At 29.6% G+C, this 11,994-nt stretch overlaps 1 protein-coding gene across 2 annotated transcripts in view; it reads right to left on the bottom strand.

Moving 5' to 3' along the window:
• Window positions 1-601: 601 nt before the first annotated feature.
• LOC106683205 (acyl-CoA Delta-9 desaturase) overlaps window positions 602-11,994 on the bottom strand; it is a 12,319-nt gene continuing 926 nt past the window's right edge. Inside the window, exons 1-6 of one of the 2 annotated variants that reach the window (XM_014424518.1) lie at window positions 9,457-9,475; window positions 8,824-8,976; window positions 8,066-8,196; window positions 4,394-4,599; window positions 2,168-2,353; window positions 602-972 (exon numbers count right to left, since the gene is read on the bottom strand). In XM_014424518.1, coding sequence (XP_014280004.1) covers window positions 669-972; window positions 2,168-2,353; window positions 4,394-4,599; window positions 8,066-8,196; window positions 8,824-8,965 — 969 coding nt within the window. In that variant the 5' untranslated portion in view covers window positions 8,966-8,976; window positions 9,457-9,475 and the 3' untranslated portion in view covers window positions 602-668. Of the gene's footprint in view, window positions 973-2,167; window positions 2,354-4,393; window positions 4,600-8,065; window positions 8,197-8,823; window positions 8,977-9,456; window positions 9,476-11,994 lie in introns of those variants that run through there. The other variant, XM_014424517.2, reaches the window with a different exon arrangement.

Below are 11,994 nucleotides of genomic sequence, written 5' to 3'. Positions count from 1 at the left end.
CTTCTTCAGAGAAGGTGCTGATACTAATTCCTCAGGATTCAATCGAAGAAGTTTTAAAAAGTATTTTCTTTACTAATTAAAATATGTTATCAACTTGAAGGCATCAGTTTGAACAGTTTCTAATCTAAATTTATTTATTAATACTTCCATTATTTAATAATCAAACTTCACAAAATTATATTATTGTTTGGATTCTAGATAGTTAGTTATATTTTGATATTAGTTAGCATCTTTTGGATCGAGTTTGCTTCAGAGTTGTGTTATAACTCATAAACGACTGAAGTAGACAACAGTAATTCTATAGCTTCAATAGGTGATTAAAAAAGTGAAAATTGATAAAATTTTAATGTTGTCAAAGTTTAGCAAGGAAATTTGCATTGATAAATCCTCATTTTTTATTAAATATATAATCTAATAAAAGACTACATAAGATTATGTATTAATATATCAATTAGAAGTATAAAAATTATATACTGGACATAAGTTAGCAACGTGATGTATTAAATTCCTTTCCATAATATTACTTAATATTCACATAATTTATTCTAATCTCACACAAATATTTACAGATTTAAATATTTCATGAAGAATTGACAAAAAGTTAAAAATCACAAGTTTATTATAAAATATTTCAACAGTCTTTGAATTATTTTAATAACTTAGAAGAGTTAGTTGTTATCTGGATCTGGGTTGACAATGTCAAGAAGGACCAATTTGTGCTCTGAGAGACAATCTACTACAGGCCTTCCTGAGTCGACTGCGGCTGCCAGGGCTTTTTTTACACCATTCCTGGAAATGGTTGAGAGTCCAGTTGCGAGACCAAGGGCTGCAAAAACTTTAAGGATGGCTGTGTTGCATCCACTATCATATGTTCCAAATTCTCCAGATCTATAATCCCATGGAAGCAAGTAGTGGTACTGAGGCCAAAGTGACTTGTTGAAGAAAAATACTAGCCATGTATCACTTGAACGCCTGAAAATAATTTATGAAAAATAAGTCTAGGCTTCAATAAATATCTGTTTTCGCTTATTAATGCAAAATTAATTATGTAGATAGTTAAAAACTCAATTACCAAACAATCAGTCTTAAAATAAAAAAATAAAAAGTTAATTTTATAAATCCCTTTAACTAAATTCTTGGCCTTATGCAGTCTTTCTAGTTCAATGTGTCTCATTACATCTATATTAACATAAAGACAGTAGATGTCCCTGTTCTTCCTCCTTCTCCAATTCTCTTCGACCTTAACTGGTATTACTATGTGGCGAAGGATCTTTCGCTCAAAGACAAGGATCTTTTTGTCTTCAGCTTGTGAGTGTCCAGGTTTCTGATCCATAAGTGAAAACAAGTCTGATGAGGGTCTTGGCTTAACTCTTCAGGTGTTTGAGAGTTGTTGCCCTTCACGATTGGCTGGCTTATTTCTACAAGTTATTAGTCCGTTTAACAATTTAAAAAAATTAGAGGAAAAAAAGTATATAAAACCTCTTCCACAATAGTGAGAAAATCCAATATTTATAGTAGTCATCATATAGTCCAGAATTATATCAGTATCTACCAAGTGCAATAAATAAAGAAGTGCTTTTTTTTACCAAAATTGTTCAAAGAATTAAATTTTTTTTATTCGAAAAACATGAAAATATCCATGAGGATTTATTCCAAAATTTTGATCAATGCTTCATCTCATGCAAGCCACATTAAACTCAAGATGAGGGAGAACCAGCTCCCCAAGAATTAAAAATTATACGAAATAAATATGTTTTTTATTTTATCACTGAACTCTTTTGAATGTTTAGCTTTAACTTTAACTATTTGTTTTATATTAGTTTTATTTTTGGAAAAAAATTACTAGGATATGAATTACTTGGTTTTTGGGAGCCAGAAAAAAATAATAAAGGATGCAACACGATCAGTTTTGATACGTTTGCTTATTCTTTACTCTTCTTATTCTTATTAGTTTTTAACTGATTAAGGTAACTCAACGCAACTAAGTATGCAAAATTTGAATATGTTTATAAGCCAAATTCCATTTTAGCATTACACTATATGAGTTCTAAACTAAAATGCCTCTAAAACTGGTTTAAATACATACTATAAAACATATATAATAATTTAATAAATAATCCATGCAATGAAATTTGGTATTTTAATTAGAATTAAAACTATAGCTTACTTATCCAGTGGATCAAGTCCCCAAACAAGATATCCTGAATGTATCAGCCAAGATAAATTAAGGAGAACAACAACTCGGAGGAAGCCAATTACAAAAAATGCAACAGCAAATGACTCTCCACAGTACTCCATAGCCGTATTTGAAGGTAGTAAAAGACCAAATATTGGCATTAGGATTATGTAAAGTCTGTAATGCACAAAATACTGATTAGCAAAAATATCCATGATTCGAGGGATGTAATGTTAAATAATAATAGTATACATAGTACATAGTATTTATGTCCATTTTCATTGCTTGGTCATAATGTGAGAGATACTGATACAAATTATAATAATGAAATAATAAAATTTTAGATATATAATTGGAAGAAGTAATGCTTAATTTTCAGAAAAATATATACTTCTTTTTTGAAAATAATAATGGACTGAGCATGAAGGTGCAATGTATTCACTAACCGATGAACAGAGGAATAAATACATACAAAATTACAGATCACTATGTTAGGCTAATGATAATGAATTTTTATATTGCAAAAAGTGATTATATATTTATAGTAAATAAAGTACTTGTCTACATGATAGGGAACCATGAGTGCTACTAGTGGCAGCTATGAGATATAGCAATAGTCGACTATTCTTTTGTTAATTGACTGATATTTATTATTATTTATCAGTTTTTAACTTATTACTATCTATTTATTTATTCATTTCTATAATTTCATGTTTTTGTATGTATGAATAAATAAATATTTTGTCATTTGATTACTTTTCAAATTGAAACAAAACTTTTAAGTTCTGTTTTCTTTTTCTTTTTTTTGATAGGCTGAAAAAGATAAGTTGAATGGGAGATCAAAACAGACATAGGGAAAAACAAAAAAAAAAAATACATTTATGTAATTGTTTGTTAGTAATAACTTTTTTAATGATATTTAGGTAAAATAAATATAAAAAAATTAGTAAATATTATGTAAATTAATGGATTAATAAGTATGTCATGTAGCAACCTAATAAATTTGGCCAGCAATGCTAGTAAAAAAATAAAGTATTTCCCTCTTTTATTTTCGAACTTGATATGGGACATTAAATAATTATATTTTAATTATGTCTGATTACTCAATTTTACTAAAATTACTACTTAAAAACGAATTTGATACTATGAACTGATTCCTATTTATGAAACTTTAGGCCCCCACCTTCCAATATTCTGATCCAATATGGGTTATAATAATGAAGCAGTAGTAATAATAGTGTAGGTTAATACTGCATAAGGTTATTTTTTTTAATAAAGGTTACTATTACTTTAATTAGTTGAATTTCGCTAGCTCAAGAAGCAAAAAAATGCCAACTTATCCTTTTCAGTAGAGGTAGTATCCTAAAAAAATTTTATTTAACAAAAACTTAGGAGAAATATGATAAATACAAATAAAAACAACTTCATTGACAATAAATAACTTAAATTCGCGAATAACAACACAAGTGACTAACCACCCAAGTAAACTTAAAGTTGCAAAGAAATTTTTCAGTGTAGTGTTTCTCTAAACTCCCCCTAATAGTGCTCATCTTCTACATAAGTATCTTACATAATTATAAGACTATTAGATGGTAAATCATTGTACAATCTCCATGAAAGTAAAAAAATAGAATAGCTCAGGAGGTTGAAAAATGGATTTATCATAAGAAAGTGGTGTTATTGACTCCAAATCCCTAATAATGGAAGAATTATTCAGCATTACCTCTTAACACCATCAAATCAGTGATTATTGCATTTGGCTGGAAAGACTACTGCACTTCTGCTAAGGATGGAGCCTCTGGCAGGAGCCATTTACAGCAAAGATGAAATACATGCCAGTATCTGATAACATCATATGTTGGTCTCTTTTCTAAGAGAAACTACTAATTTGACAAGATCTTACTATTTCTTCTCTTACCTGGACTCGAAGATAATTAATACTAAAGCAGTCAGATTGACATTGTCTAGGATAAATTACAAGAAATAAACAATGCTTATAATTTTAAAAATCATTTTAGTAATCTAAAAATTATAAAACAGCGTAATGAATGAAATGGCATTGGTTTGATACTAATCCCACCAACATTGTTGCCTAAATACTCACCTTCAATGAACTCTATGAAAACTCGATTATGAAAGGCCAGCCTTAATACCAATAGATATTTTTTCTAATTGGTATGTGTAAGAATGATAATTTAAGGGAAAATCAGAACTTACAAATTTTGGAAGTAAGTCACACTATCTTCTTCTAAATCATCGATAGGAATTTGCTTTTTAGCTCGCTCTTGCTCTGGGTTATCTGTAAGGCAATGTGAAGCATACTGAGCAAAGAAAATTCCTCTCTTATAGTCATGAGGATCTAAATCAGTGCCATGATGCTTGTGATGTAAGCGATGCCAAGAAACCCAACTGATTATTGAGCCCTGAAATTAATTTAAATTTGTTTGATAACTTATGATGACAAAGATATAAATAAAATTTTTTATTAGGTACTTTTGAGATATTAAAAACATTTCTTTTATTTGAAGGAGACGATCAGGTGTATGGTTGGAAGAAGCAAAAAATAGTTTTCAAATATTTATTTGTCAATAAATAGTTGGAAACTACTTTTTTATTATATCATATCTGTTAAAAAAAAGTTTTTTTTTATATCATTAAAGTCTCAACTTTATTCTGACAGAATAAACGAACAATCTGAGGATGGCAGGTTTTACAATATTATTACAGTCACAAAAAGGTATCAGATGCTAGAATGTATTTGTAGAGAGCATCTTGTGGCATCTCTTGAGGATGCGTATACATCTCCGGGGGAAGCCATGGCCTCCCTAGTACATGCCCTAGCTCTTACTAGAAATTTTTTAAAAAAAGAAATACAAAGTAAAAACAAAAAAAAAAACCTAGAACTTATTATTTTTGCTTGTCAGTTGACTTAAAATAATAATCAGTAGGTCATTTCACTTTAAATTTCCGATTTTGAGTCACTAGTTTTTTGTATTAAACTCATGTATTTTCTGCTCTAACATGTTATAAGTAAGGTTAAGAAGTGCAGACTTTCTAGCCTGATATTTTGTGTAAATATTGATAAAATGGTAAATATTTACCATGATTTTGCAAATTAAAATATAGGAATGATTCCTTCTTTACAAAAACTGTAGAATTTGACTACTACATTCCCAAAAATTGTCTGGGACTTACCATTCCTTGATGAACACTACCTTTTTGTATATAATATTAGTAACACTCAAGAAGAACCACAAAGAAGAGATATTTGAGATTAAAATTTGAACATGGATTCTGACATATGTAAGCTCTCAAAAAATTCATACCTACATCCAAAAGATAAGATATACCTTATATAAACAGTTCATACTGTTACCAAATGTATACCTTCATTTTTCAAAAAGGAAGTGAATATGCCCCTTTTCAAAAATGGATAGGGGACAGTAATATTCCTAGAATTTTACAACTAGTTTATTTATTTATTTTTTCCTAACTAAATATCAGAAAAGGTCTAACAATTGGGTTGAAATGTGTAAGATATTGAACTCTAAAGTACAAATAACAAAATAAAAAATCTTTCAAATATAGTAATCATCTTACAAATATAATATTCCCTTCTAAACCCTTTAAATAATCTTGGGGAAGGAAAATTGAATAAGTAAACTAAAATGACGACAGTATTGAACTATAGCTTAAAATTAAATGTTTTTAAACTTGTGTCTCATATATAGAAAGAGGAAAGTTATCCTCACCAAGTAACTCTCTGGCATCCCTTGAACATTTGGTGAGTTACGCCACTGATCTTGACACTAATGTTTTTGGTTACCTTCATACAGCTTCTGTTCGACCTTAAGCAAACATTCATGTTTTATGTGTTGGCCATGTCTTGAATAAGTCTTAAGGAGCGACCTTTCAGTTTAAAAGTGAACCATTTGTGGTCAGCTCTTGCAGGTTTTATGATGCTTAGGAAAGGTGAGCTAATATGTATAGTTAATTTACTGCCAAGGAAGCTGCCTTAAATGTTTTAGCCTAGAAAAAATGTACATACAAATTCTTCTTCACCTAATGACTTCTGCCCTATTTCTCTCCTCTCTAACCTTTCAAAACCAACTCTCAAACTTCTTAGATGAACGTTCCCACATCAATCCCCTCCAATCCGGCTTTTGACCTGGCTATTCAACACAATCCGCTCTCCTTAAAATAACCCACGACCTCCAAACTGCAATGGAACACCAAAACCTAACTATCCTAATCCTCCTTGATTTCTCCAAAGCATTTGATACGGTCAACAACAACATCCTTCTTAACAAACTACGAAATCTTCCTTTATCTAACAGTACTTTGTACTGGTTTCAATCCTTCCTTTCCGATTGCTCCCAGTACATATCGGTTCCAGATAAACTACCATCAATGACTTGACCCCTTAGCTGTGATGTCCCTCAAAGTTCATCGCTTTCCCCTAGCCTTTTCGCCATTGAATATCAATACCATTTGTACGCTGATGATCTCCAAATTAACCTTTCCCTCCCATCTTCTGATCTATTGGTAGCCACGTGCTTCAAGAGGACTTGAATCGAATTAGTCACTGGGCACAAGAAAACAAGCTTAAGCTAAATGCAGAGAAGGGTAAGGTAATCGTAATAGGATCCAATCACCTCTTGAAAACTATTCCTCATATTCCAACCTTACTCCTAAACAACAATCCAATACAATTCCATCCATATGTTAAAAACCTTGGTGTCACTATAGACCAAACTCTCTCCTGGAAAAAAACATGTTTCCCATATTTCCTGTCGTACCTTCTCCACCCTAAAACGTTTAAATTATCTACATCACCTACTTCCTTTTGAAACCCATAGGGTCCTGGTCACTTTTTTAACTTCCCCCACCTTGATTATTGCTGTGTGGTTTACGGGGGTGTCTCTGGGGATCTCAAAGCAAAATTAAAACAGTTAATTAATTGCTTTGTACGATTTATTTTTGGGGTCTCCAGGGACGCCTCTGTCACCCGATTTTATGAAGAATTGAAGTGGCTTTACCCCTCCTTTCGTCGTAAATATTTTCTTGCTTCCTTCCTCTACCAAATTATCCAATCCCGCCATCCATCATACATCTCTGATATCCTTCAATTTAAATCCTCAGTGCATTCCCGCAATACCCGCTCATGGCCTTCAGACTTATATGTAACTGCCCATCGAACCGCAGCCTTAGATCTTTCCTCATCCACTCCTCTTCCCTTAAGGATTCTATTCCCTCCTTCATTCGTAGTTCCAATACCCTTCCAAACTTCAAATCCCATATCTTCGACCACCTTCTGTCCACCCAATTCCGGAAAAATAACAATTGAAAGTTTCAATCAAGGTTTATATATTTTCTGTATTTAATGCTTCACCTTTTTGTTTTATACTTGTAAATATGTATATTAGCAGAAATTGTACCTTTCCATTTATTACTTTCAGTTTAACTGTATTTGATTTTTATAATTTTTTTTCTCCTTTTATTTATTATCAGAAGTTAGTCATCTTATGTTTTATGATATGACATATAGTTTTATTTTATTTGTTCTATTTTTATTTTATATACTTAGTTAATTATTGTGGTTCATTTTTATCTTTTCAAATTCACTTTTTACTATATTTTATGACGTTTTATAATTTCATTTTTATTTTGTACTTTGCTCTAAGGCTTTAAAGCCTAATTTTGATGCCTGTATATTATTCTTAAGAGATCAATCGCAGAATAAATAAAGAATATTATTATTATTATCATTATTATTACATTCTGAATAAGCGTCTTTTTGTGATCCCATATAATTGTGAGGTGTATTTTCAATTTGTTTCAGTGTGTAAACGTTTTAAGTTTTTATCACAGTTTTATCAGATTACTTACATCACAAACTAGAAGCTGACCAGCGGCTAGGAAAATCCGCAATGGCAGAGAAGCTTGATATGTTCTGTGAGCCCATAGCCTATGACATCCGAGAGTAAGACCCACCATACCCCAAAAAACAAATGCTAGAACTATAAAAACATAAATTAATAACTTTACCATATCATGCTACTTATAAATAATGTAATTATATAATGTAACAATTAATTATGTAAATTAAAAAAAGGGTTGGTAAGAGGAAGAGGTTCTAAGAAACACCAAGTTAAAATTAAAATAAATTGGCAAAACAAACCTCAATTTTCATAGATTAGGATCAATATGTAGACACAAAATAAACAAAGAGATCTTAGTCAGGTTTGTAACCATTTCTCAACAATTGAAAGCAATTAGGGAGACCCAAAGGAGTAAAACTGATGTACGTTTTCATATTTGGACCAAATATTGGATTCTGATGTAATTATGCAAAATTAGAAAAAATAAATTATTCAAAATTTTGAATAGATCAGTTAACTTCCAATTAACATAATTTTTTACTATCCGTTACAATGTTTGATATTTATAATGATATGTTTATAATGAACTAAAAATACTTTATTTGTATTTAGATAATACCTCTATTAAGTTCCCCATTATCTTAACTACTTCTTGCATAAATTGTATTATATAAAATTAGAAAATAATATTATAAGTTATATATTGTACAATAAATTTGTAAAATAAAATAAAAATATACTTTGTTTACCAGAAATGATACTTACAGAGTAGAATGGTAGACCAAGTGGCTTGAGTGATGAGCAGGTACAATCCATAAGCTGCCAGAATATGCAAGTGTATATGAAATAAAACTTTTGGCCAACTGCGCTCCAATTTTATGGAAACCTTCTCGTTTTCTTCCCCCATTTGTAGCTAATCTATAAGATATAAGAAATATTTTTATATAGATGATGGATTGTACAGCTAGTTATTAGATATCTAATCAATAAATATTATTTCTACTTAATTAGATGTCACCTAAGAATTATTAGAAATATCCATCATCATATTATTTAACTCTATCAAATTTATTTTCAATATATTGCACTCATATAATAGGGGCCTCCCTAAATTATGACCGAGGATAGATTTAAAATTATAATTGCATGTTTTTTTCCACTGTGTAAATACTATCATCAGTCTGAAGGCAAAACCACTAGCATGAAAAAAATCAAACTTTACTTACTAAATTAAATTAATATCTATTTTCAATGACAAAACCATAAATGTGCATGAGCCTCTTTGGGCTATTTGCATTGGTAAGTTTAGTCTGCAACATTTTTTTTTAAGCCAAACCTCATTTTCCCAAAATTAGAAATATCTTTTATTATATTTCTTTTAAGGACTTTATTTAATACCCTGTATCCACTTCTTTATTCTTCATATCATCCAAACAATGTTTCGGGCTTTTCTGCCCGTCATCAAGTTCTACAAATAAACATATTTACAATCAACAGTTTTACAAATAAAAATATTTACAATCAACTGTTTTACAAATAAAAATATTTACAACCAAACAGTTTTACAAATAAAAATAATTATAATCAACAGTTTTACAATTAACATACACTTAAAATCAAGAAAGTTTACATTGCATTTTAATAAAAAAAGTTTTACACATTAACATACAAATAATTCAATATTTAACTATATGTAAATTCACTTTACTAATTTATAACCATTTACACATCGACAATGTTTTTGAGACTAAGCCAAATTGCCCAGTTATTGTTCTTATTTTTTTCCTTGCCTAATTATTAATTTGTGAAAATATGTCATTTTAACTTGAAAATCATTTTTATATATTCCAAATAGAATATAAGTCCTATTTTTTTATTTTTCACTAGTGCTGTATTCCAATACTATTTTAGTAACGTTAATTTATATATAGTTAAATATTGAATTATTTGTATGTAAATGTGTAACACTTTTTTTATTAAAATGCAATGTAAATATTGTTGATTATAACTGTATGTCAATTGTAAAACTGTTGATTGTAAATACTTTTATTTGTAGAACTTGATAATGGACAGAAGAGCCCAAAATGTCGTTTGGATGATATAAAGAATATAAAAGTGGATAAAGGGTATAAAATAAAATTCTGAAAAGAAATATAATAAAGTTTTAACAAATAAAACCTTTTAAAACATTAATTGTAGGATTACAACTAGTTATTTATATTTAGAAATATGCACATTCATGATTTCACCATGAGACCAATGATAAATTATTAGTAAAATTAAATTCCCAAGTTCTTAATTAAATCCTATTTTGGAGGTTGGAAAACAGAAACATAGCCAGGTTTTTTTTTTTTTCAGAGAGGGCTAATAATTTCATAAATATAGATAAATTCAGAATATTAGAGGTACCAATGAAGCCTCAGATTAATTGTAAAGTGCCCAATCTAATTGCACTATCTCAGATTTCTCATGTAATGGTTCCAGAATATTGATTTATGCTTGATTGATTTTCTAAAGTAAATTAAAAAAAAAAAAGGCATTTCGGTGGAGGAGAGAGAGCCTAAACCTCTGAAGGTTAAATATTTATTACATTGTTACACAGACCCCTCTACTAATAATGTTCTCCTTGACCTTAGCTAGAGTCAAGAATATACCAAAGGTGTGTGACCTGGGAACAATGGCTTCCATGAATATGTGTCTTCTAATTAGCAATGTTTCAAGAATAGTCTTCATGTACCATGTAGTGTAGATTGTACATTAGCAATTTAAAGCCATTAAGGACGATCAAACAAAACAACCCATAGGATTTGGGATTTTTAATATTTGTTTAGATTTTTATTTTTCATTAACCTTAGTTATGTTCACCATGGCTAATAATAAATCAGATTGAAAAATTATTCGTGGACCATACCTAATTAATTGTATATAGGAAGATTGTTCCTGTGGTAGTCAAAAATGGTACAAAAATAGCAGAAAAAACCAATTATTAGGAACCAATGTTTCACCCCAACTTACAGGGATTATAAGTTATATAAAAATATTTTTTATTTCTTTTATATAACGTTCAATGCATATTCTTATAGTCTTATCATCCTTTAAAATGTTTGTATCTTGTTTTCATTCAGCCTTGCAATAGGGATGTTGGTTACTAACAAACTAACAACTAACAATATTCTGCTTCTTTATCACCTCTTTTTGCCACAATTTGGACCATCTTCCTGAAATTAATAATAGGTCAGCTTTATGATTCAGCTTCAAAACTAATTTCATTTATATAACAGTAACGTTTCCTATCTTTAGTATTACAGTAGCAAAATAATTACAAATTTAAAGAGCCAAAACTTGTAGGTTCTGTGTGACAGATATCTGTCTTGCAAGTTCGTCTAGATCAGTGATAGCTTATAGTGCTATCAACTATCAAGAAAATCCTTTTAATACAACATTTAATGTCAATCTGCATGATGTTAGTAGCTAATGCCATCATTGTGAAAGCTCCACTTAAGTTATATCAATAACTGCCTGAGATCTATTTACTTTTAAATAGAGGACGCTGTTTTCCTTCTTTTTTTAAATTTTAATGAAGTCATTTTTTTATGGTTCCATTAAATATAACATAGGTAAAATTCATGGAAATCAAAACAAAAGTAGTATTCTTTAGTGAAAAAAAGTTTGTCATATCGGAACTGTCATTAGTTCTAGAATGTATTTGTAATAATTTCAAATTAGCAATAAATTATCTTATAGTAAATAATTATTAATATTAGATTGGAAGATTGTTAGTTGAAGTATTGAAATAATGTAATTATTGAAGGAAGAGGGTCAGGGTGGCAGTAAAAAAAGGTAACTTAAAATAGTAGATAAATTATACAACTAAATTATACATCAATGTTTGGCCTCACTTTGCTGGTAATCGTCAGTTAAAGCACAAGATAACAT

Source organism: Halyomorpha halys, unplaced genomic scaffold, assembly GCF_000696795.3.
Source record: "Halyomorpha halys isolate HHAL.00 unplaced genomic scaffold, Hhal_1.1 Scaffold472.1, whole genome shotgun sequence".
Classification (NCBI taxonomy): domain Eukaryota; kingdom Metazoa; phylum Arthropoda; class Insecta; order Hemiptera; family Pentatomidae; genus Halyomorpha; species Halyomorpha halys.
The sequence above is the reverse complement of the archived record's forward strand: the minus strand, read 5'-3'. Positions and strand labels throughout refer to the sequence as shown.